The sequence below is a fragment of the Myotis daubentonii genome, chromosome 1 (assembly GCF_963259705.1).
Source record: "Myotis daubentonii chromosome 1, mMyoDau2.1, whole genome shotgun sequence".
In the NCBI taxonomy this organism is placed as follows: Eukaryota; Metazoa; Chordata; class Mammalia; order Chiroptera; family Vespertilionidae; genus Myotis; species Myotis daubentonii.
Window position 1 is genome coordinate 119772278 of NC_081840.1, and position 25335 is coordinate 119797612.

General features: G+C 40.2%; 2 protein-coding genes across 12 annotated transcripts in view; one reads left to right on the plus strand and one right to left on the minus strand.

The window, feature by feature from the left end:
• Positions 1-1530: 1530 nt before the first annotated feature.
• FKBP3 (FKBP prolyl isomerase 3) lies at positions 1531-21304 on the plus strand. Of its 4 annotated transcripts, none has more exons than XM_059659318.1 (7): positions 1531-1700; positions 4419-4520; positions 5834-5941; positions 14196-14331; positions 17564-17631; positions 19203-19355; positions 20975-21304. In XM_059659318.1, exons 1-6 carry the CDS (start codon positions 1593-1595, stop codon positions 19323-19325), a joined length of 645 nt encoding a protein of 214 aa, XP_059515301.1. In that variant the 5' UTR covers positions 1531-1592; the 3' UTR covers positions 19326-19355; positions 20975-21304. The 4 variants fall into 4 exon arrangements, with proteins under 4 accessions (XP_059515301.1, XP_059515286.1, XP_059515310.1 ...); XM_059659303.1 differs by having other exon boundaries at positions 19203-19300; XM_059659327.1 differs by lacking the exon at positions 20975-21304 and adding an exon at positions 14435-14496 and having other exon boundaries at positions 19203-19305.
• A 267-nt stretch (positions 21305-21571) lies between these two features.
• The window catches only part of PRPF39 (pre-mRNA processing factor 39), a 28537-nt gene continuing 24773 nt past the window's right edge, over positions 21572-25335 (minus strand). For all 8 annotated transcript variants that reach the window (XM_059659181.1, XM_059659233.1, XM_059659171.1 and 5 more), the window contains 3 exons: positions 23254-23328; positions 22587-22707; positions 21572-22330 (listed from right to left, as the gene is read on the minus strand). In XM_059659181.1, coding sequence (XP_059515164.1) covers positions 22274-22330; positions 22587-22707; positions 23254-23328 — 253 coding nt within the window. In that variant the 3' untranslated portion in view covers positions 21572-22273. The remainder of the gene's footprint in view (positions 22331-22586; positions 22708-23253; positions 23329-25335) is intronic.

Below are 25335 nucleotides of genomic sequence, written 5' to 3' on the forward strand. Positions count from 1 at the left end.
GTCTTAGGGCAGTGGTTCTCAACCTTGGCTGCACATTAGAATCACCTGGGAATCTTTTTAAAATCCTGATTTCTGGGCCTCATCCTCCGGAAATTCTGTTTCTTTGTTACTAATGTTGTGGCCTCACCCCATAAGAAAGAAACAATTTCTGGAGGATGAGGCCCAGAAATCAGGATTTTAAAAAGATTCCCAGCCCTAACTGGTTTGGCTCAGTAGATAGAGCATCGGCCTGCACACTGAAGGGTCCCAGGTTCGATTCCCGTCAAGGGCACCAAAAAAAAAAAAAAAAGATTCCCAGGTGATTCTAATGTGCAGCCAAGGTTGAGAACCACTGTGTTAGGGCATCATTGCTAAAGTGGTATCGCTTAAAATAATAAAAATAAGTAAGCTGGAGATCCCCAGGACAATGGATCCTCATTTTTTTTGTGAACTTAACATTATTGATCGTCTATAATGTTCTTATTCCTTGTTGTGTTTTTAAATCAGAAGATAAGGTGAAAAGCAAAATTGTTTCAATTGAATTAAATGTCCTATTTATCTGTCCAGGCTGAGGGGAAAAAAAATGTCAGGTCTCTTTTTTGCAGTATTAGGAGTGACAACCCATTATCTTGCTGTTCTTATTGCTAAGAGGAATTAAATGGTTTGGTGCTGATATTGTTGGAAAATCCGAAAGAAAAAAAAGGTGTTCTGGTGCTCCTTTACATCTTTATAAATATGGTTGGTGTGGTATGTCTACTTTAACAACAGCTTTCTCAGACTTTTCCACCTACTCAAAACCTGGCGACTTTAACCTCTATAAATCTGTTTCCTTGTATAATGAGGGGAAGTATACACACATTATGAGATATTTTGAATATGAATATTAATGGTTTATTTGGTCAAGTTCTGAATTTGCTTTTAGGCAAACTGTTTCTCTTGTGTGAGTCTCAAAAAGGAGATGGTCAGATAAGGGTTGTTTTGATGGACCAGAAATGAGTCAATTTAGGTGTAAATATTTGGGCTAGAACTAGATAAAATGAGATTAGATGCCTGAAGTCTGTTATTTTCTTTAGCAGGTTATAGACTTAAAGGCATAGTAGCCCCTGCCGGGTGGCTCAGTACATAGCATCAGCCTGCGAACTGCAGGGTCCCAGGTGCACATGCCGGTTTCGGGGTGTGCAGGAGGCAGCCAATCAATGACTCTCTCTCATCATTGATGTTCCTATCTCTCCCTCTCCCTTCCTCTCTCTAAAATCAATAAAATATAAAAAAGGGCACTTCCTTTAAATATATATATGTATATATATTAAAAAGGCATAGTAGCCCGACGTTAAAAACAATTGTGGGTAAATATCAGAGGTCTCCTCACAGGGGTTCCAACTAAGAATAGATGACAGCGTGCCATCATCTGCCAGGGTCACATCAGCTGGGTTTTACCCGGACTCAAAAAAGAAGCCCTCAAAGCGCAGCCTAGACGTCACTCAAGGGCCGCCCAGTCTCGCGGGGTGGCGCAGTGGCCCCGCCCCCTCAGCGCCGAGCCGGGGCCACGCCCCTGGGGGCGGGGCGACGCAGCGCCGCGGGCCGGCTCAGGAAAGCCGCGGCAGCGGGGGAAGATGGCGGCGGCTGTCCCACAGCGGGCCTGGACCGTGGAGCAGCTGCGCAGCGAGCAGCTGCCCAAGAAGGACATTATCAAGTTTCTACAGGACCACGGTTCAGATTCGGTACCAGAGGCGGCGGGGCGGCCGGGCTGGGGCGGCCGAGGGACGCCTCACCCCCCCGGAGATGCCCGTGGGTTCCGTATCCCTCCGATCCCCGCCCTCGTCCCGCGGCCGCAGGCCTGGCAGGCCCGAGAGGCCTCGCGCCGGAGTCCCTCCTGCCCCTCGCCGGCCCTGCTTGCGGGCGGAGCCGCTTTGCCGCTGGGGGCCCGCTGGGAGCAGTCGCGTTATTAGAACCTCTCTGGGGCCCTGGCATGAGGGCGGAGGCCGTGCACGAGGGAAGCGGGGGACGTGGGCGCCGCGCGGGCAGGGGCGGGGAGCGGGGCGGGGAGCGGGGCGGGGGTGAGACCTCTAGGGGGTGCGGGCCTATAGGGACCTGGGACGGATGGGATTTCCGTGGGAACCATGTGTGCGACTTGCTTTTCTCATCAGTTCCTAATACTTAACACTAATGCATGTGATTTTTTAAAAAAAAATTCATAGCTTTCGCTTTTAACTTTTAAAAACACGGACTCTTTACATGACCTTTTCATCTTTACACTGTGGACTTACATGTGCAATTCATGTACAGCGGCCTCCCGTTGTTACAAACAAGCGAAGAAGTCTATTTCTCATTCTTTACAGGGCGCGCCCTGCGTTTTTTCAGCTTAGTCTCCATCTTAACCATGTCTGGTCACAAGTAATTTCTTCAGACTTTTTTCCTTCAGAAATTAAGACCATTCCTACGTCTTGAATTGTTGAACGACTGTCCAGTTGGTTATGCCCGCGGCATCGCCCCCTATCAGATAGAAGCAGCAGTCTCTATCTGGTTTCTCTACAGTTTTCTTATGCACTTCTAAGCTAGCATTTAGAAATATTGTTTCTGGGTTCTTTAGGAAGATTGTAGATTTTCTCTTCGAGGGGAGTAGGATGATTCTCCAACTTCCATCTCCATGCTCCTGAACAAGCATCTTGACATCAGTAAATATTGGTACATCTACAGCAAGAGCTGTGCTCCGTGTTTGGGGCTACAAGGATGAAACAGAAAGACCGTGGTCCAGGGATACCGTTTTACCATTTTAGTGGAATTACTTTAAACCGATTCATATTTCAACTAGAATAGAGTAGGCATATCATTTAGTAACATGTTATCCCTCAATACTGTGCTCCATCAAATTCTTGTAAACACGTCATTCCAATGTGGTATCTAATGTAAAACTGGCTAATTTCAAGAGACTTGGAGATATTTTTATAACGTTCTTTTTAAAAAAATATATTTTATTGATTTTTTACAGAGAGGCAGGGAGAGGGATAGAGAGTTAGAAACATCGATGAGAGAGAAACATCCATCAGCTGCCTCCTGCACACTCCCTACTGGGAATGTGCCCGCAACCCAGGTACATGCCCTTGACCGGAATCGAACCTGGGACCCTTCAGTCCACAGGCCGACGCTCTATCCACTGAGCCAAACCGGTTAGGGCTATAACGTCTTTGAAGTGCATATTCTCCACTGTTCATGCACATACTTAAACCTATACTTGATATTCATCAGTTTATTGATCATAAGATATCAAGGAGATATTTATATGTTGGATATTTGGAACATTTTCTAAAGAAATCACAAGAGCCCTAAGCGCTTTGGCTCAGTGGATAGAGCGTCGGCCTGCGGACTCAAGGGTCCCAGGTTCGATTCCAGTCAAGGGCATGTACCTTGTTTGCAGGCACATCCCCAGTACAGGGTGTGCAGGAGGCAGCTGATCGATGTTTCTCTCTCATCGATGTTTCTAACTCTCTATCCTCCCTTCCTCTCTGTAAAAAATCAATAAAGTATATTTAAAAAAAAAAAATCACAAGAGTGCTGAAGCAAGTGATTATTTCTGTTTAATTAAAGTAGCCTTTCCCCATCAGCCTTTATCATTTAGAACATTTCTCTAGGAGTGGCAGAGAAAAAAATACCATAGAATAGTATTAGAAAAATTGCTTTATCAGAAGGTTCAAAGAGTCAGAGAACAACAAAAAGAAAATGAGGAATCAAGCAAGGACCATAGAACAGTAAAGGAAGCATTAAAATCCCCACGTTACACGATTTTAAATTGAAGTTAAATAATTTTGATGATATTTCAATAGTATTTTGGTGTCCATTTACCAATTTAGTCTTATATTTGAGAGAAAGGTAATTATATTGTGGATTATCCTTACAACAACCCTCTGACATACATGCTGTGACTAATCTTCCACTATGATATAGAAACTGAATCTTTAGTAAAGCTTAGTCCCTTGTCTAAAACCAGCTAGGATTTTAACCCCAATGGTCTAACTCCACAGCCCATAAATGTAACCACTGTATATCTGACATTGTGTAGCAGTGCTGCTCAGCCTGCCAAGAATGGGTGACAGATATTGTGAGATAGCTGTGCCTAATATGGCTGGAGGCCCCCATTGTGCTAGGAGCACCTTTGCCCAGTTACCAAAGTGTGCTTGCTGTATAAATGTGCTTTTCTGTGAGCTCTGATACAGCACTCACAGTATAATATTACAGTCTAGGCATGTAAATCTTACAAGTACTCTATGTTTTTGTCAATCTTTAAATTTTTTTGTTATGAAGTAGGGTATAAAATACAATATTTCATTTTTTCCATCATTAGTAGTACTATTGAAAACAATGACTAATATAAAGATCATTTTGTAATTTTAGACCCTTATATGAGGAAAATTGTTTTGACTAACCAGCTTTTTTCTTTATAGTTTCTTGCAGAACATAAGTTATTAGGAAACATTAAAAATGTGGCCAAGACAGCTAACAAGGACCATTTGGTTACAGCCTATAACCATCTTTTTGAAAGTAAGGTGAGTGTTACTGTATTTTACTAGGGACCCAGTGCATGAAATTCGTGCATGGGGGGGGGTGTCCCTCAGCCGACCTGCACCCTCACCAATCTGGAAGCCCTCAGGGGATGTCCTACTGACGGTTTAGGCCTGCTCCCCGTGGTTCTCTGCTCTCTGCGGACCTGCCTGCTTGATGCCACCGCAGGCCCTGCTGATTGCTCTTTGTGGGGGCCCTGCGGGGGACTGCTTGCCCCTTGCTGCCATTGCCAGGGGCAAGCAGGGCCCTGCTGTCTGCTCTCTCACTGTGGGGGACTGCTGTCTGCTGGCTCACTGCGGGGGACGTTTCTGCCCCACCCCCGGCCGCTCGGTGCCTGCGCACATAGGCCCAGAGTGGCTGGGGGCGTTCTGGGACCCCAGCTGCTATAGGCTTACAGGCTCAGAGCGGCCTGGGTCCCGAGGACACCCGTCCCCGGGACACAGGCCACTTGGTGCTGGCACACGTGCAAGCAGCCACCCTACCCCTGGCCACTTGGTGCCTGAGTATGCAAAGTAACGGACCATCTTTGTCGGGTTAATTTGCGTACTCGCTCCTGATTGGCTGTGGGGTGTTATGAAGGTATGGTCAATTTGCATCTTTCTCTTTTATTAGTGTAGATTGCCAGAATATTATTTTGAATATTTCCCAAATTAAATTTGAATGCATTTATTTGCAGAATATGTTGATGTTTTTGCACCTGCAAATTTTCTTAATTGTAACCCTAAATAGACTGGCTGTCAAATCTAGTGAAGCTAATTTGCAGTTTAGCAGGATGTTTTGATATTTTGAAAGGGACCAGATTTTTAAAATAATTCTCTTGTCATTTAAGACAACAAATTATTACTTTTTTTCCCTTTTAACAAATTCTTAAGGGCACTGAAAAATTATAAATCCAACGTAAATCCCGTTTTATTAATGAACTTAAAGTAAGTTAGACTTATGCTGAGCCTTTAGAAAACCAAATTGTAAGACATTCCCCACTATGTGTTCACTATGAGATGACCATCTCCCACAGAAAAGAATATTAAGGAGTTGTTTGAATAATATTCATATCTCTAAGTTATGATTCTCCTTTCTGAATTTATCTTGTGAGATGGTTTGAGAGTCGTAATGTGTTGATTAAAATGCTTTACATAAGATTCTTTGTTCTTAGGCAGTTTCTATTTACATTTGAGTAGTGTAGCCTATATTCATGGTACAGGTAGATGTTCATTTAATTGAAGCTGCATATCTAGATGTCTCTCCTAGCTTTTAGCCAATCCTGAACATGATAAACATTAAAATATTTTCTCTACAGCGTTTCAAGGGTACTGAAAGTATAAATAAAGTGTCTGAGCAGGTGAAAAATGTGAAGCTTAATGAAGATAAACCCAAAGAAACCAAGTCTGAAGAGACTCTGGATGAGGTTTGTATATAATATTTTCTTATTTAGTTCTTTTATATATATATATATATATATATATATATTACTGATTTTTTACAGAGAGGAAGGGAGAGAGATGAGAGTTAGAAACATCGATGAGAGATAAACATCGATCAGCTGCCTCCTGCATATCTCCTACTGGGGATGTGCCCGCAACCCAGGTACATGCCCTTGACCGGAATCGAACCTGGGACCTTTCAGTCCGCAGACCGACGCTTTATCCACTGAGCCAAACCAGTTTCGGCTTTATTTAGTTCTTATGTGAATTTGAGAAAAATATTTATTTTGCAGCCCTGATTTCTCATAATAAGGGGTAGTTGAATATGGCCACTAAACAGTAAGCCAAACACTAATTTGTAGTGTATTTCCCTTAGGTGTACTGAATCAGAGAAAGGCCTAAGCTGTGGGGGCCTGGTGGGGAAGCCTAAGAACCAGTGCTTTACAGTCAGAAAGCCTTTCCTTTGATATACCTCTAGCTTTGTGCTTTTTTTGTTGTTGTTGTTTTTTAAATCCTCACCTTGGGATATTTTCTTTGATTTTTAGAGAGAGAAAGAGGGAGGGGGGGAGAGAGACATCAATGTGAAAAAAGAAACCTTGATTGGTTGGGGCTGGAGATGGGCCCTAAAGATAGGTATGTGCCCTGACCAGAAATCAAACCCGGGACCTTTCTGTGTACGGGATCATGTTCCTACCAAATGAGCCACACTCGCCAGGCCTAGCTTTTCTTTTTATATTGCCTCTATGTCTGTCCAGAACTTCAGAGCTTTCAAAGCTATTTTAAGATCCTCATTCTATAGCCAAGTTGGACTGAGTGAAAGAAACTTCGTTTGGTTATTTTTAGCTTTTTCAAATGTACGTAGTGTCCTTGGCAATAGAAATTGTCCAGTCCTGCCTGCAGGGTATAAATTCATTTTCTAATCTTTACCAACCCAGGTTTTATATATTGGTACAAAGATGTGAAGACCCAGATAAAATCATTTCTGCAAATGGACAGCCTTCATGGAGCTAAGGACTGCTTTTAGAACAGCCTCAGTAGAGCCGAACTGATTATGATCTTGCCACTCATTCCCTGCAGTCTTAATATTAGTGATAATAACCTAATAATAATATTACTCGTTATTGTAAAGAGGTGTAGCCTATTGATAAGGTGAAGCATTTGGGTATTAGTGGAAAGAGTATAAATAAGATCAGGTATAGAAGTGTAAATGTCTTATGACTAAAGCTAGTTAATTTGCATAACCTTTTCCTGTTAGTTGAAAAGCAAATATTAATGTTTGTGGAAAGGTACACACAGCAATTTTGAGGTTTATCACAAGTGTATAATTTAATACATGTTATACTAGTCAAATATTGAGCAGCTAATAAGGTAAATAGAGGTATAATAATTACTAAAAGGGTTGTAAAGCAATTGGCAACATAGTTTACCTTACAGAAAATTAGAATAAGGAAAGTGTATCATTAAAAGGTTAAAAGAGACTTACAAATAAAAGTAAAAGGCAGTAAGGGCTGAAGACAATCCAAAGAGATCCTGTGAGGGTCCTAAGCTATCTCTTTATTTATTTAAGACCTATTTATTTATTTATTTTTGGATCCGTGAGTTAATGTCAGAACAACTAAAAATAAAGTGTAAGTGACCGCTATTCTTGACCATAATCTTGTGTCATATAAACTGAGTTACTCCCACCGGTTTTCATCTTGCATTTGCAAATAGTAGCCTTCAGGGTTTTGTGATCATGTTCCTCTTAATGACATTTTTAAAGTATGTTTTTATTGATTTCAGAGAGGAAGAGAGAGAGAGCAAGAGAGAGAGAGAGAAACATCAACGATGAGAATCATTGATCAGCCGCCTCTTGCATGCCCCCTCCTGGGGATCGAGCCTGCAACCCGAGCATGTACCATGGACTGGAATTGAACCCAAGACCCTTCATTCCACAGGCCAACTCTCTATCCACTGAGCCAAACCAACTAGGGCAGGACTTCTTTTCATTTCATTTAGCTGGCCAGCCTGAACCCAATTATGTGCTCTCATTGTCTTTCTAGCACCTGGATTCCATAGCCTCTGGGCCAGTACTTTGCTGATTCCTGCTGTCTGCTTTCTCTGTTCATGCCTAGTGACTACTGAACGGGACAGTGTAATTCTAGACTGATAGACTTACTAAAGATTCTTGAGCATGGTGTGGTTTGCAGAATATTACTTTAGAAAACTTACTAGAATAACTATTTGGGCCCTGGCTGTGTTTTCTCAGTGATTAGAGCACTGGTCTGGGGAAGGCTTAGTATTATTTTTTTTTAAGGGATGTTAAAACCTTAGTATTTTTTATATTGACTACATGTTGAAATATGTTGAATGTATTGGTTTAATGTGGAACTAAACAGCTGAAAACTACATTTGTGACTCTCAGTGTATTTCTACTGGGCAGCATGCATGACATTCAGAGTCTTCCAGTGTCTGGCCCCCGCCCAGCTTCAGACTTACTATTTCTATAGAAATACTCTTCAGCCACAAATGGCTGCTCATTGTCTATAAAACTGCCCTTTCCCACTTCCATCCTTTATTACTTACTTAGTGCCTCTTTTAATTTCCCTACTTGTTAGTTCTATATCCACTTTATCTTAGCATCCTTTGCTTCCTCTACAGGTCTTACTACATATGTAATTATAGACATGTCTGTACTCTGCTACAGGGAGGGCCAGTAACATGTCTGCCAATTCACCTATGTATCTCTAGTTTCTAACACATAGAACATGCTCAAATATTTCTTAAATTAATAATAGGAGCAGTTAGGTAATATATTCTTATCTTTAGAGGCTATGATGTGATCCAGTTCATTGTAATTGAATGATTACTCTCAAAGTCCCTTTGTCTCTGGGTCTAGAAGTACCTAGGTCAGACCCAATCTTGGGAATATAGTTCTTTTCATCACTTTGGACTAAGAAATTGCTGCAAAGCCAGGAAATTACCTAAGAACCAGGTTCATTCAAGCATATGACTCTCCAGAACAGCCTAAGAACTGATATGACTTCTCACCATGAACCAACCAGATTCTTGCAATGAAACCCAAAATCAGATTAAAAATCAGATTAAATAACTAGAGCAGCATTTCTCAAAGTGTGTTATGTAAGTCCCAGAAGTTCAAGATTGTTTTCCTGGCATCATTAAAACTTGTACGTGTGTCTCCTACTTTGATTCACAGTATATATTATTAGCTAATGACAGCTTTGAGCAGTCTTGCAGAATGGAGGTATATTTAGCTTTGAATCATGTTTTCCAAACTTAATTATATTAGACTCCTTTTCTTCTAACACTGTTAGCAATGCCAAGGAACGAGTGATCCATAAAAGACACTTTGTGAAACACTGAATGGAGGCCATTAGTGGGCAGATGGGCACCTTCACTGTTAAGACTGCTGAACCATAACTACCAAGTGTGTGTTTGAATTATTATTCTAGGACCTCTAATGTAGATAACACAACATGCCCATGTAACAACAAATAGGAAAACAATAGAATGACATTAAGATTTAACTAAATGTAGTTTTTGTTCACTAATGAGACCTTGTCTTTCAAATATTATGTAATTTACATATTCTCACATAATAAACTAGAGGCCCGGTGCACGAATTCATGCTCCAGTGGGTTCCTTCGGTCTGGCCTGCGGGATCGGGCCAAAACCGGCTCACTGACATCCCCCGAGGGGTCCCGGATTGAGAGAGGGCGCAGACCAGGCCAAGGGGCCCCACCGGTGCACAATCGGGACCCGGGAGGGACTCCAGAGGTTGGCCAGCTAGGGTGAGACTGAGGGAGGGCTCCCAGACATGTTCAGCCTGTCTCACTCAGTCTCAATTGGCCAGATAAGCAAGCTAACTTGCCGGTTGGAGCATCTGCCCCCTGGTGGTAAATGCATGTCATAGCGACTCGTTGACCAGTTGACTGTCTGCTCCCTGGTAGCCAGTGCATGTCATAGTGAGCAGTTGAGCAGCCTTAGCATATCATTAGCATATTAGGCTTTTATTATATAGAATATATGTAGTCATTCCATTTTGTAGCTTTAAATTTTTTTTTATTGCCATAGCTGGTTTAGCTCAGCGGATAGAGTGTCAGCCCAAGGACTGAAGTGTCCTGGGTTTGATTCCAGTCAAGGGCACAAACCTCAGTTGTAGGGTTGGTCCTTGGCCCTGGTTGGTACATGCAGGTGGCAACCAATTGATGTGTTTCTCTCACATTAGTGTTTTTCCTTCTCTCTGTCTTTCACTGCCCCTTCCACTCTTCCTGAAAATCAATGGGAAAATATTCTTGGGTGAGGATTAACAAAAAAAAAATTTTTTTTTTAAATTAAAATCCTTTTCCCCCAGCACAGCTGATGTCTCTTGGTGGTTGAGCATCTTCCTATGAACCAGATCATGGTTCAATTCCCAGTCAGGGCACATGCCTGTGTTTTGGGTTTGATCCCCAATAGGGGCCATGCAAGAGATGGCCAATCAATGATTTTCTCATCATTGATGTTTCTATCTCTCCCTCTCCCTTCCTCTCTGACATCAATAAAAATATATTTTAAAAAATTATTTCCAAATTTGGGATATGTCTATATATATAAAAGTTCAGCGACCAGAACGACTGGAATGACTGGTGGCTATGATGCGCGCTGCGGCAGCCAACCAGCCTGATCGGCCTCCCATCCCCCGGCCGGCCCGGCTCCTCGATTGGCCCCCAACACCCTGGTCAGAGGCAGGGCCAGCCGCCACCTGTTCATTGCCGCCAGCCCAGCCCCCAGTCAGCCCCCAACACCTTGATAGAGTGTGGGGCCAGCCGGCCAATGCCCGTGGTCCCTCCCCCCGCCAGCCCAGCCCGATGGGGCCCCATTGGGTGACCAGCCAGACCCCACCTGTGCACAAATTTGTGCACCAGGCCTCTAGTATTACTAGATTTTTGTCAAGTAACCATTTTTAAACCATTTGGTTTTTCTGATGTAAAAATAGCATGCTATTGCCCTGGCAGGTGTGTCTCAATGGTTAGAGTGTTGGCCCAAAGGGTCTCGGGTTCGATTCCCAGCCAAGGGCACATATCTGGGTTGTGCAATCGCTCCCCACCCCCAGTCAGGGAGCGTGCAGGAGGCAAGCAGTTGTGGCTCTCTCACATGGATGTTTTTCTCTCTTTCTCTTTCCCTTCCTCTCCCTCACTTCCACTCTCTCTGAAAAAGTAATGGAAAAAATATCCTCAGGTGAGGATTAACAACAACAAAAATAGCATACTATTTTTATTTTATTATATATATATATATATACACACACACACACACACACACACTTTTTTTTTTCTCTCCCAGAGAGGAAGGGAGAGGGGGAGAGAGAGAGAAACATCAGTGATGAGAATCATTGATCGGCTGCTTCCTGCACATACCATACTGGGGATCAAACCTATAACCCAGGCATCTATCCTGGATCAGAATCAAACCGGGGACCCTTCAGTCCAAAGGCCAGTGCTCTACCCACTGAGCCAAACCAGCTAGGGCACATGCTATTTTTAAATACAAAATAACAGAAAAGGATAGAGAATACAGAATATAATTCAACACCTTGAAATAAACATATTTAACATCCCAGAATGTTTTCTCTTAACATTTTTATGCATATATTTATTTAAATAGTTGAGACATGACTGTAGTTAGAACTATTTGTTTTTCCCTTAATGTTGTAAGAATTTTTCCACTGTTTTTTTCTTTTTATGTTTTCTTTTTTCCTTAGGATTTTTCCACTATTAAAAATATAAAATTTTATTATCATAAAATGTGGTTATTTTGCTATTATGGATAATAGTATATCTGCATAGGGTAACTGCATAAAGATTTTTTTCCTAAGATTCAAATTACTTCTTGAGCATATATTTCTATAAATGGAATTACTTGTTACACTGTAAACATCTTTAAATTGTATTCCAAAGAGATGATTCCAGTTCACACTGCTACCAGTAGACACCTGACCATTTATGGTGCCATAAAGTAAGCTTATAGTGGGAGTGTCAGGGGGGAAGGTAATGTTTACTTTTATAATGCACATTTTACTCAAGCTATAGATGTGACTTCCTTTTGATTTAGGATGGCCACTTAGCTTTAGTTCAAAGTGCTAATCCTTAAAAGTGGATAGGGATTTTTACCCTATCCAGGCCTTACTTTTATCTATAAAAGATGGGGTAAAAACTGTCAGATTGCTGTGAAATTAATGAATTGACATAAGGAAATGACTTCTATAACACCTGATTTCCATATGTGCTTGTAGTAGTAAAATAGTTAAGAGCATGGGCTTTATATTCAAGCTGCCTGGTTTCCAATTCTGCTCAGCCACCTAGGAGCTGTAGGGCCATAAGCAAATTACTTAACCACCCTACCCTTATGTTTCCTTATCAGCAAAACAGGGATAACAGTTACTACCTCACAAGGAAGTGAAAATTAAGTCAATTTATTGTAACAGCTATGCATAGTGCCAGGTGGATACTTGAAATATTGGGGGATCACTTTGTAAACTATTTTGCTATACACCTGAAATTGATACAAAATAATATTGAATGCAAACTATAATGTAAAAATAAAAAAAAAATTAAAGGAAAAAAACATAAAAATGTAAACATAGAGTAGGAAAAAAAGGCAATTTTTAAAATAGATTTTTTTATTGATTTCAGAGAGGAAGGGAGGAGAGAGAGAGATAAAAACATCAATGATGAGAGAGAATCATCGATTGGCTGCTTCCTGCACGTCCCCACCAGAGATTGAGCCTGCAACACAAGTATGTGCCCTGACCAAGAATGGAACTTGACCTCCTGGTTCCTATGTCAACTCTCACCACTGAGCAACACCAGCTGGGTGAAAGAAAGGCAATTTATGTAAGGCATTTGGAATAGTGACTGGCACATAGGGCATTCAATAGATATTAACTATTAACATCAGTAAAGGTTATTATCACTATTACTTGGGTATAGTGGAAAAAATAGGGGTTTTCGATTCAAACTCAAGTTCATATTCATTTTCTACTACTCACTAGCTCTGTTGCATAAATTCCCGGGACCTCAGTCTCATCTGCAAAAATACAAGTAGGTGATACCTTCCTTCAGAGGATTGTTAGGATTAAGTGGGATGTTATGTGTTAAGTGACTGGTAAACAATAGGCGTTTAATCTCTCTTACTTCCTTTCCCATTACTAAATGTTTTATACTATACAATTTCTATATATTAAATCTGAGAAATTGCTTTCTTCACAATATATGAATCATCATTGATTAGATTAGCCTTTGGCTAAAACAATTAAAGAGACCCTGATAATCCTGCTTTGTTCTATGAAATATGCCTGTTATGGTAATGTCTGTAGATAATTTCATTCATTGTGTGAACTTCAAGTTCAGAAACAAATCCAACACAACTATTCATTCTAATTTTACATATATTAAAAATGTTTAGTAATGCTAAAACCACTGAAATCTTTAAGAAAATGTAACAATACTTTATTTAATGCCTTATGATTTTAATGGAATAGTAATATTTCTAACCTTGGGGAATAACTGGATTCATTTTATGGTTTGTTGAATAATTCACAGAATTGTCAAAAAAAACCACCAAAACTGGTTTCCAAGAAGCTGAAAGTTATTGGAAATTAAATTATAAACATCCTAGTTACTAATATTCTCATCACAGACTTGAAATGAGATAGTGACTTCAACTCATAGAGGTGGACCAAAGGCAAAATAATTTACCAAATCTATGAAACTCTGTGACCAGACTTAGGTCACAGTTGGCTATTGATTGATTTTAGAGGGAGAGAGAAACATGTATTTGTTGTTCCACTTATTTATGCATTGATTGGGTGATTTTTTAAATTGATTTTGAGGGAGAGAGAAAGGGAGAGGGAGAGAAACACCGATGTGAGAGTGAAACAAGGATTGGCTGCCTCCTGCATACCACTGGAGATCAAGCCTGCAACCCGGGTAGGTGCCCTGACCTGGAATCAAACTGGTAACCTTTCAGTGCATGGGACAACACCCAAGCAACTGAACCACACCAGCCAGGGCTTGTTTGTTGATTCTCATATGTGCCCTGACCAGGGATCGAACCCACAACCTTAATGTATTAGGATGATGCTCTAACCATCTGAGCTACCCAAGCAGGGACAATTGGCTATAAGTATTCTGTCATCCTTCTAAAAGAAGGACATAAGTTAATAAGTATGTATGTATTGTCTGTCTTTGTTTTTAGGGTCCACCAAAATATACAAAATCTGTTCTTAAAAAGGGGGATAAAACCAACTTCCCCAAAAAGGGAGATGTTGTTCACTGCTGGTATACAGGAACACTACAGGATGGAACTGTTTTTGATACCAATATTCAAACAAGTAAGTCTAAATGTAATCTTATCTTTTTGGCTTTAAGGCATTATAAAATATTTGTAGATGAGCTGTTAGCAGTATCTTTTTGTTGGCTGTTACTTTTTTCCAGAAGTCTTTTGCACCTGTGATGTACTTGGAAGAGGTCTCTTCAGTTCACTGCTTATTGGCTGGGTAAATAAAGACCTCTTGGTCATTGAAAAGCAAAAACAAAGAAGCAGCATAGACTAAACTTGGTTAATGTCCCAAAGTTAGACTTTAGTATCCATACTAATAAAAGGGTAATATGCTAATTAGACTGGACATCTTCTGGACGTCCTTCTGGACAAAGCCATGGTTGCAGGGGCAGGGGCAGAGGCAGTTAGGGACAATCAGGCCAGCGGGGGGGAACAGGGAGCAATCAGGCCAGCAGTGGGGAGCAGTTAGTGGGGCGATCAGGCCGGCAGACAGGTGAGTGGTTAGGAGTCAGCGGTCCCAGATTGCAGGAGGGATGTCCAACTGCAGGTTTAGGCCCAATCTCTGTGGGATCAGGCCTAAACCAGCAGTCGGACATCTCCCGAGGGGTCCCGGATTGGAGAGGATGAAGGCTGGGCTGAGGGACACACACACACACACACACACAGTGCACGAATTTCATACACCGGGCCTCTAGTCTATCTACACTAATAAAAGAGAAACATGCAAATTGGTGTCACTCCGCTACGCCCACCAGCCAGTCAGAGCGGCTATGCAAATTAACCCACAAAGGTGGTGGTTAATTTGCATACGCAGGCCCGGAATGAAGACTGAAGGCTCCAGCCAGAGTGAAGACTGAAGACTGAAGAGGCTTGGCTTCTCTGCTGCGGCTGCAGCGAAGCCAAACCTCACTGCGGCCGGACCAAAGGCCTGGGTCCTGTGTGCCAGAGGAAAACCGGTGCTGGAAGTCAGGGGAAGGCAGGCCTATTGCACGAAATTCATGCAGCGGGCTTCTAGTCCTATCGAATAATAGAGAAACATGGTAATTAACCGAAACTTCGCTACCCTTCCCATTGGCTAATCAGCGAGATATGCAAATTAACTGCCAACCAAGATGGCAGCCAGCAGCCAGGCAGCTGAAGCGAACAGGAGGCTTGCTTGCTCCAGTGTTGGAGGAAGCCAAGGTTCCCCGCCTAACGCTGCCAGCCTCTGAACTGCAGTCTAAGCAACTATGTTGCAATTATAGAACCTAAACAATCCCCAGAAACTTGCTTTCAGCTGGCTGGGCCTCAGAGCTGGAGTTGCAACAGTGTTTCAATTATAGAACCCAAACAAACCCAGATCAGCAGCCAAGGTCTCAGAGCTGGAGCCGAGCCTCAGAGCTAAAGCTGGCTCTCAGCTCCAGTGACAGACATAGAAGGTAAATAAATCCCAGAGTTAAAAAAAAGAAAAAAAGGAGAGGTTGGGAGCTTCAGTCACCTGCCAGCCTGAAAACGGCCCTCAGCCCCTCACCCAGACTGGCCAGGCACCCCAGTGGGGACACCCACCCTGAAGAGGGTGTGACCAGCTGCAAACACCCATCATCCCCTCATCCAGGCTGGCCAGGCACCCCAGGGGGACCCCCACCCTGAAGGGGGTGTGACCAGCTGCAAACAGCCATCAGCCCATCATCCAGGCTGGCCAGACACCCAAGTGGGACCCCCACCCTGATCTGGGACACCCTTCAGGGCAAACCAGCCGGTCCCCACCCGTGCACCAGGCCTCAATCCTATATAGTAAAAGGGTAATATGCAAACTGACCCTAATAGCAGAAGTACTGGGAATGACTGGTCACTATGACACACACTGACCACCAGGGGGCAGATGCTCAATGCAGGAGCTGCGCCCTGGTGGTCAGGGCGTTCTCACATGGGAGTAGCTCTGTTCAGCCACAAGCCAGGCTGACGGCTGCCAGTATAGCAGTGGTGGTGGGAGCCTCTCCTGCCTCCTCAGCAGCGCTAAGGATGTCCGACTCCAGCTTAGGTCTGCTCCCTGCTGGCAAGTGGGCATCCCCCGAGGGCTGCCAGAGGGATGTCTGATTGCCATCTTAGGCCCAATCCCCCGGGGAGCGGGCCTAAGCCAGCAGGTGGTCATCCCCTGAGGGGTCCCAGACTGCGAGGACACAGGTCGGGCAGAGGGACCCTCCCTCCCCCCCGGGTCCACAAATTTTTGTGCACCAGGCCTCTAGTATACATATAAAAGCCTAATATGTAAAGTGTCTCCTCGGGAGTTGGATCACTCAGTATGATGTGCACTGACCACCAGGGGGCCGGCACGGAACGAAGGGAGGCCCCAGCCGGGAGCCGCAGCAAGGGAAGGGAGGCCCTGGCTGTCAGCTGGAAGGCCCCAATCGACCCTGATCACCGGCCAGGCCAATGGACCCTACCCATGCACAAATTTCATATACCGGGCCTCTAGCGTTAATGTAAAAAGCAGGATACCTTGCATTAGTGGTGTAAATATAGGTCCTTTCCCCTCTCCACTGTTTCAACCATAATCGTTTGGTGTTTTTTTAATTACATATTTTTTATTGATTTCACAGAGAAAGGGAAAGATAGAAGCATCAATGATGAGAGAATCATTGATTGGCTACATCCTGCACAATCCCTTCTTAGGTATCAAATCCACAACCCAGGCATGTGTATTCCTGGTTCATAGGTTGACACCCAACCACTGAGCAACACCAGTCAGGCCATAATTGTTTTTGTATCAAAAATTTTCTTTTAAAGTATTTTTTAAAACATATTTTTATTGATTTCAGAGAGGAAAAAAGGAGAGATAGAAACATCAATGATGAGAGAGAATCATTGATTGGCTGCCTCCTGCACACTCCACACTCGGGATCGAGCCTGCAACCCGGGCATATGCCCTTGGCCAGAATCGAACTCGGGACCCTTCAGTCTGAAGGCCAAACTCTACCCAATTCAGCTAGGGCAAGAATATTCTTGGTAAATTACCTGGCTTTCTGCATTTTTCCAAATGCACAGTATTATAAGTTCTGAAATCAAGTTACAGACTTAACCCTTTTCGGTCCAACGTGGAAGCTGACTTGACAGACCAGGTTCTAGGAGCAGGTCCAACGTCGAGGCTGAGACACGGCAAACTGGTTCAACATTCAATCCCATCAATTAATTTGGACCAGACTGTTTGAATTCCAGAAATAAAATTGGACCGCAAAGGGTTAAATCCCTGTTTTCCCTTTGGAACTTAATTTCATCATTAATTATAAGGAAAATTTGTTTTACAGGTTCGAAGAAGAAGAAAAATGCCAAGCCTTTAAGTTTTAAGGTTGGAATAGGCAAAGTTATCAGAGGAGTAAGTAAAAAATGGCAGTGTGTCAAGAGATTCTGGCACATGCTACTTGTGGCATGGTACTATAAAGAATTAGGATTGGGGATATCATGAAAACAAGCTTTGGAGTATGACAAATTTGTGCTATCATCACTAACTGTTCTGGCACAAATTAGTGAGGTCTCTAGGTCTCAGTTTCCTTATCTATAAAATAAGGACTGTACAGCCTATCTCAAGGTTACTCAAAGATTAAATGAACATAATTTAAATCATGTAATATAGCAGAGACTCCAATATTCCAGCCTACCTCTTATCTTTTCCTTCAAAAATTAATTTTTAGTGTGTTTAGCTTTTTAAATTTCTTGTAGATTCTTGTAAGATGTTGCATGGCTGTTGTACCACTTATAACATGATCAATAAAGGTAAAATATCTGTTCCACTGAAGTACTAATAAAAGCAAGAGTTTGGTCTATAGCCCTCACCTCTCACAACTTAGGCTTAAACACCAGAAAATCTTTCAAACATAAGTATACCTTTATCCAACTTTCCCTGTGAGATAACAAGAAAACTGAGAAAAGGGGAAGCTAGCTGTACCTGACCACTGCAGTGTACAAGAAATATAATAGTACTGATTATCAGCTTCATTGAATCGGGTTGTCATGCTAGGGCCCACTTATTTTAATTTGTCTTTACTCGGGACACCAAACATTAATAACTGAAACACATATTTAAATGAAGTTATAAGAACCTTCAGTGTATTTATCTTTTTAAGTCTTAAAATATGATTCAATCATCCAGAGCCCAGAATATAAAATAATTTGGAACTAAAGGCTTAGTTGGAAATAACCTTAATGCTACCTGATTATACTAAGTTGTGAGCAATTGTCAGGTTGAGCTATTTTTCTACTTTTATATCTAATTTGCTTACTGGTAAATTTCTTCTAGTTTATTTTCTTAATTTTCAGTATTTGGCAAATCTCTCTGTCCCTTGAACTTCATGAACAGTTACATTTCAACAGAGTATACATTAAGTCATATTATTCTATATCCTTTCATTGTATTTAACTATTTTTGGTAACTGGCTTTAAGATCCAAATTTGGACAAAATGTATCAGCAACCCAGAAATCTCTCACTTTGAGTAGTTTCACCTTCTACAAAATATATTAATGCTCTAGCATATACTTTGTCTTTAACCATTATGACTCCACTATTAACAATTTGGTAATCTTAAGATAGTTTTAGAGATAGTACTTGTTAGTTTATCCTTATAAAAATAATTTCAGAAATTTGTCCAAGGATATAATAGTGTAGCAAAGAAATTATAGTGCTAATAAACTAGTTTCATATTACAGTTTACAAAAGTGTTTTTACATTATATCATTTAAGGCATTTGAGTATTATATTTTTAAAAAATGGTTTAATATATTCTGAGGAAATAAAGGACAGTGATTTGAGGACTCTCCCAAGGACATTACCATTTATGACATAATGAAATCCAGTAATAAAATGTTTTTCTGTATATAACCTTACCTGTCTTCTGATTCCACATGTATTTTTGAGAATCATTAGTTTGATTCTATATTCTTGCCTTTAGTGGGATGAAGCGCTCTTGACTATGAGTAAAGGAGAAAAAGCTCGACTAGAAATTGAACCAGAATGGGCTTATGGAAAGAAAGGACAGCCTGATGCCAAGTATCCTTTTTTCCTTTGTAATTAAAGGAAATACACTAAAAAGGATCACCTGAAGGTATGAAAGATGCTATCTAGGTTAACCTCCAGATCAGGAATCCTGTTCAGACCGGAATTCCTGATTTATATGCTTTTGTGTCAACACCTCCAATACAGATAATACTGGAAGCCCGGTGCACAAATTCGTGCACGGGTGGGGTCCCTCTGGGTGGCCTGCAGGGATAGGGCTGAAACCTGCAGTCCAATGCTGCCTGCAGCTCCTACCTGCTTCTCCAGCTCATCCTGGCTCCACTGTGCCTGCCACAGGCTCACCTCTAATCAGTCCCTATCGGGAGAGGCTCATGTTGCAGTAGCAGCACTCACCAGCCATGAGCCCTGCATCTGGTGCCCTCCCAAGGGAAATGGCCTGCAGGATTGGGCTGAAACCAGCTCTCTTGACATCCACTAAGGAGTCCCAGATTGTGAGAGGGCACCGGCCAGGCTGAGGGACCGAAGGAGGGCTCCAGGGCATGTCCAGGCCATCTCGCTCAGTCCCAATCCACTGGACCCAGAAGCAAGCTAACCTACTGGTCGGAGCATCTGCTCCCTGGTGGTCAGTGCATGTCATAGCGAGCAGTTGAGCAGCCATAGCATATTACGCTTCGGTTGTTCAGTTCTGCTGTTTGTTCTATTTGCATATTACCCTTTTATTACATAGGATTATGTATTGGTACAAAGTATTCAAACTTGAGCTGGAATATCCTTTCTTCTTCTTACTCATGCTCTTAATTTTTAAGATTTAAACTGTGAGATTTAAGTTTTCCTCTATGACAGGCAATTGTTTGAAGGGTTTACTTTAAGGAGTTAAGGTGCCCAATACAAACAACTGTAGCATATTGTAGAATGCAGATATGTCTCATGGTATTTTTGCTACAGTGTAATTTCAGGCATTTATAAAAATGGGGGATTACCAGTTGTGAAATGAAGGAGAACATAGGTTCAACATGCTGTAAGCTTTTGTGATCAATACTGATAAAAAGAAAAAAAGAGCCATGACTCCAGACCATTCCACCAGAACTAAATGGTTACTAACAGCTGAGTGGGAAGGTAGTTTTTTTGTTGTTGGTTCCATTCCCATTGTAAGTTTGGAAAAAAAGTTTTTGGAAGTCCTCTGTGGTCTTATCAATTAAAATTATTTGGAAATATAATGGTCTCTTCTAAGCCTATTAAAATGAGTTGGCTAGCTGCAGCTCTCTCTCTGTGAAGCATGTTAAGATCAATCAGATAAAAGTCACACTCTTCTCTAAACTCACCATTTTAAAACAGCAAAATATCAGGTATTACCTCATATGAACTTTGATTTAATATATGCCCAGCTAGATTGAAAAAAAAAAATTTTTTTTTGAATACTGAATAACAAGTTTTCATTAAGTGGTTGCTAAATTGGGAGTACTAGTTAGGCATCCAGATAAGGAAGATCCCAGCCAAGCTAAAGCCTAGTCAGCCTATAATTTCTATTTACAAAGGGATCTCTATTAGGAACCACTATGCTTGGAATGCATTAGCCTATGAGTCAGCTACAAAGCCTTTTTCTTTGTAGTTAATTGCCAATATCCAGTCTACATAATTCTAATTTTAGACTAAGATTATTGGGAATGAGAAGCAATTTCATCATATTTACCTTAACTTCTTGAACAGAATCCCACCAAATGCAAAACTCATTTTTGAAGTGGAATTAGTGGATATTGATTGAAACAGCAATGCTTCTGATCTAAAGACATCAGCCATAGCCTTGAAGAAAGTTACGTAACTAATTACAGCTGGTTACTATTGTTATGGAAGTGAACTGGAAAATTCAGTTATGTTAGAACTTGTTTACTTTGTCCCAAAAATTAAGAAATGTAATCCATTATAAATCCCTGCAGTTTAAAATATTTTACTACAGCTGTGTAAAGTACTGGTTAAGGAGAACTTTTCCTTTTACCTCATGTTGTAAACTAAAGGCTCAATAAAAATGTACCCAATGTCTTGATTTGTTTGGTGTTAATGTTCTGATTAGGTTAACCAGGACTAAGGCTTCATCAAACCAGGGAGCAGCAGTCAAATTGTTTGGAGAGCTTTGCCAGACATTCATTTAAAATCTTTAAATATTTCTGTATAGTGAGAAGATAAAAGCACAGAGATTGAGAGGAATGAAAAAGATAAAAGGTCTAAGAAATTCTAGTAAGATTAATAGCTGAATATAACAGCTTTATATAAAGTTAATAGGTGATTCCCTAAATAAATTCATAACAATTGGTGGATGAGTCTTCAGTTTTATTACAAAAATGTAGATGATCAGTTTGATCAAAATGAAAGCTTGTTCACAAATTTACATGAATATTGTAAATACAAAGTCTTCCGAAACAACATAAGTTTTGATACAATTTTCATTTTTTAAAGGGATGCAAACATTCGATTTTCTGATTTGTAATCTCTATGCCATGACATACTATTTTAATAGTGTGTATCTTTCCTGCAGTTAAATCAAAATTCACAGGGATAACTGAAACACGCAGACAAAGCCTGGTCAGTAAAGGTTAAAAATCCATTTTTTGGTGTGTTTTTTTTCTCTCTTTTTACAGAGAGGTAAATCCTTAATAACCAGCCCTTTATGTATTTTCAGACTCTTGTACTACACTGACATGATTTGCAGTCAGTTTTTTTCCCACCCTTAAGGCTACAAAACTGTTGCAAATGCATTGCAAAAGAATTCTAGACCACTTAATGCAAAAATCAAAAAAATAGTTCTCCAATAAAAAGTAAACTTTATAAATGGTAGGAAATAGTATCTGTGGTAAGCTACTAAGTGACATTTTCCCTAATACTAAAATCATATGTTACACAGAAACAGGGAAGACAAGTTGTCAAATATGACAAGCCAATGTTTACATCTCTTGTTGAAAAAAAATAACATTATACTTTCCACACACTCCATCTGATATTTATATTTTCCCATCAAGTTGGAGGGGGAGGATAATACTGTCCATAATTCCAAGGATTCTGGTAATTGTACTGAAAGGAAAAAGCAAACATGTTAGCATACCAGAACTATGGCTGAGCTCATACAAAATAATTAAAGCAGATATGTGTAAGAAAACAGGCATGTATTCACTTGTAGAAATTCCAAGACTTAACCACAAAGATAATGTATTATACCATCTGAAACAGAAGACCTGTTTTTTTCTAAAATAAAAAAGACTGCCCTAATTTATGCTTTTCTAATAACATAATATGAACAAAAAATTCATTTATAATTATGTAAACTCACTTGATACCAGGCACTATAATTATATGCAGCTTGATTTGCTTGTAAATCACCATCAATCAACTGCGCAGAGGATGCAGTTGTATCTTCTGTGTGTGCTTTTTTTTCCTCTGGTTCTTCTGATCTATATAAAAGGTCAAAGTGGAACTTTTAACAGCTCTTACAATAAGTACTTTAACACAGATAAATGTCACCGTTGTACATTTATTTTACTCATGTTCTCAACCACTCAAGAGTTGTATACAATTTTTTCAAATCATGAAAATAAAGTATCTCAATTACCACAACATAAAGGAAACAATTTTAAAATATATATTTATTGATTTCAGAGAGGAAGGGAGAGGGAGAGACAGAAACATCAATGATGAGAGGGAATCAATGATCTCTTGCCTCCTACATGCCCCACACTGGGTAATGAGCCCACCAGTGGGGCATGTGCCCTGACTGGGAATTGAACCATGACCTCCTGGTTCATAGGTCGACGTTCAACCACTGAACCACACTGGCCTAGCAAAGGCAACATTTAAAAATATGTCTTCTCTGTTCTTTTCTCTCTCTAAAAAACATATCCTCAGGTGAGCATAAATTATATTTTTCTTTAAAGTCATTTCCACAGTGAAAAATGTCATCTTTTAAACATCCTTTCCTGATTCAACAAATATGTACATACCCATTTTCTGCTTTCCTTTTCAAAGAATCCTGTTCTTTTAGGAGTGTTTGATGCTCATCATAAGCACTCAGAAGCCTGAGAAGGAATAAAAAAAATCCACTGAAATATACAAAACCCAAAATGTTAATTTTAAAAATTTATTTCTACTTAGGAAAACAAAATATATTGCAATAGACATCCTTTTATTTATATATTTTTTTTAAATGAGCCAGCAGCCTAATCTGTCCTCAGCTACCTTTTATTATCTATTTCCTTTGGGACACCATTGCCCTATACTTTTCTTCTCACTCTATGTGGTTCAAAGATATAGGCCTGGCTAGTAACATTATACCCCTGGGCCAATTAATGGTTTAGAGGTGAGAATATGACCCAAAGCAGGAGTCCCAGAATTTTTTATGAGCTACTGGAAAAGTATTTTCTGTACTACAGTTGTCTAAAGCTGATGGGATGCTGGCCAAGGTTATCATTTATAATACATGGGGAGAACCTGCCTTCGAATCTACGACACAACTAAGACAAGGATCTTGATGTTTTTGTCAAAGGCAACACGAGACCTGACAATTCTACAATTTGTATACTTTTGAATCTAATTTAACAATGCTATTGAAGACACCTGCATTTAGGATAAAATGCTTTTAAAATTTGGCCATGTGATAAAACTGAATTAGAACTAATATAAAACTATAGTATAATTGGTTACCATTGATTAAAAAAATAAGTTTTAACAAAATTCTGATGTGACATGTAAAATTGTTAATACCAGTAATCTCAGGTCAAATGTTTACTCATTTTCAAGCACTTTAAATGGACTAATTTCCTTAAGGCCTTTAACAACCTGTGGGTTAGGTGATACAGAGAATCTCCATGTGAAAAAATTTGAAAATAAGAATACACAAATCAGTAAGTGACAGAGCTAGGATTTAAGCCTGTATTCGTCAGACTTCAACATTAATTCTTACCAATTCATTATACTGCTACCTAAATTTTTAAGTGCCTCATTTACTTTTCACATTATACCTTTCTAAAAATTTCAACAACATACTACCCAATACTAAAGGTCCTCAATAACTGTACTTGTAAGGACCTAATTGGCATCTTTGTATTGAACTTCCGATTTGTCTGCATATTATTACCAAATTAACATGTCATTTAATCTCAATAAAACCACTAATAGTTTCATACTGTCAATTGTGTACACTCCATGTTCTCTGAACTCAAACTAGCTTTCAAAGCATAGAACGAACAAACATCACTTCTACTTCAGCAGATGTTATTTGTATGTGAATTTTAACTTGCTTTTATATTTTATCCTCTTCTCAGTTTATCAGTATCCAGTACTTAATTAAATGAAGCCCTACCTCCCCTATGAAGGATGATAAATCCATTCTGATTCAGAGTCTTAAAACTTATATGTCACCTCATACACATGTATATCCTCTGATCACCATCCCATCCAACTAGACTAAAAGCTAGAATTACATATTCCATTTCTTTTAATTTCTTCAGTGCAAAACAAACAGAAGACATTACATATACAGGACATGAGGTGCTTAAGAGCAGACTGTGAAGTAGGTTCTAAATCCAGCTGGCACAATATTAATAACTAATCCCAGATGCAAAATGTAATAGCTAAGTGACCTTGGAAAAAAAATCCCTAAGTTTTCTTGAAACCCTTTTCATCCATTGAAAGAATAACAGTACCTATACCCCTCATCAGATTGCTATGTATTTTACATTAGATAATTCTTACAAAACATTTAATTGAAGCCAAGCACATATATACCATTGTGTTAAAATGTAACTCATGTTAAATGATTTTCAGTTTAAAATTTTACTAAGCCATCAAGAATGTATACACACACATGTAAGTACACAGACACACAACTAATTCTTATTTTATCAATAGCTGTTTCAATGGAAATAACTCTAAATTAGAATAATTAGAGAAGGCACATGTCTAACAGGAACTGGGATATTTCCTTACTAGAATCATGTAAGAATGGAATCACAGCAAATAAATTTCTCTAATAAATTTCTACTCTTCTATTTTGCAAGTTTAAATCTTAAACTTGTCCTTTTCCC

Excerpts from the sequence above, each read along its gene's own strand:
- FKBP3 (XM_059659303.1), top strand. The coding sequence starts at position 1,593 with ATGGCGGCGGCTGTCCCACAGCGGGCCTGGACCGTGGAGCAGCTGCGC. Across the intron at positions 17,632-19,202 it reads TAGGCAAAGTTATCAGAGGA|TGGGATGAAGCGCTCTTGAC; the intron begins GTAAGTAAAAAA and ends TCTTGCCTTTAG. Across the intron at positions 19,301-20,974 it reads AAAGGACAGCCTGATGCCAA|AATCCCACCAAATGCAAAAC; the intron begins GTATCCTTTTTT and ends CTTCTTGAACAG.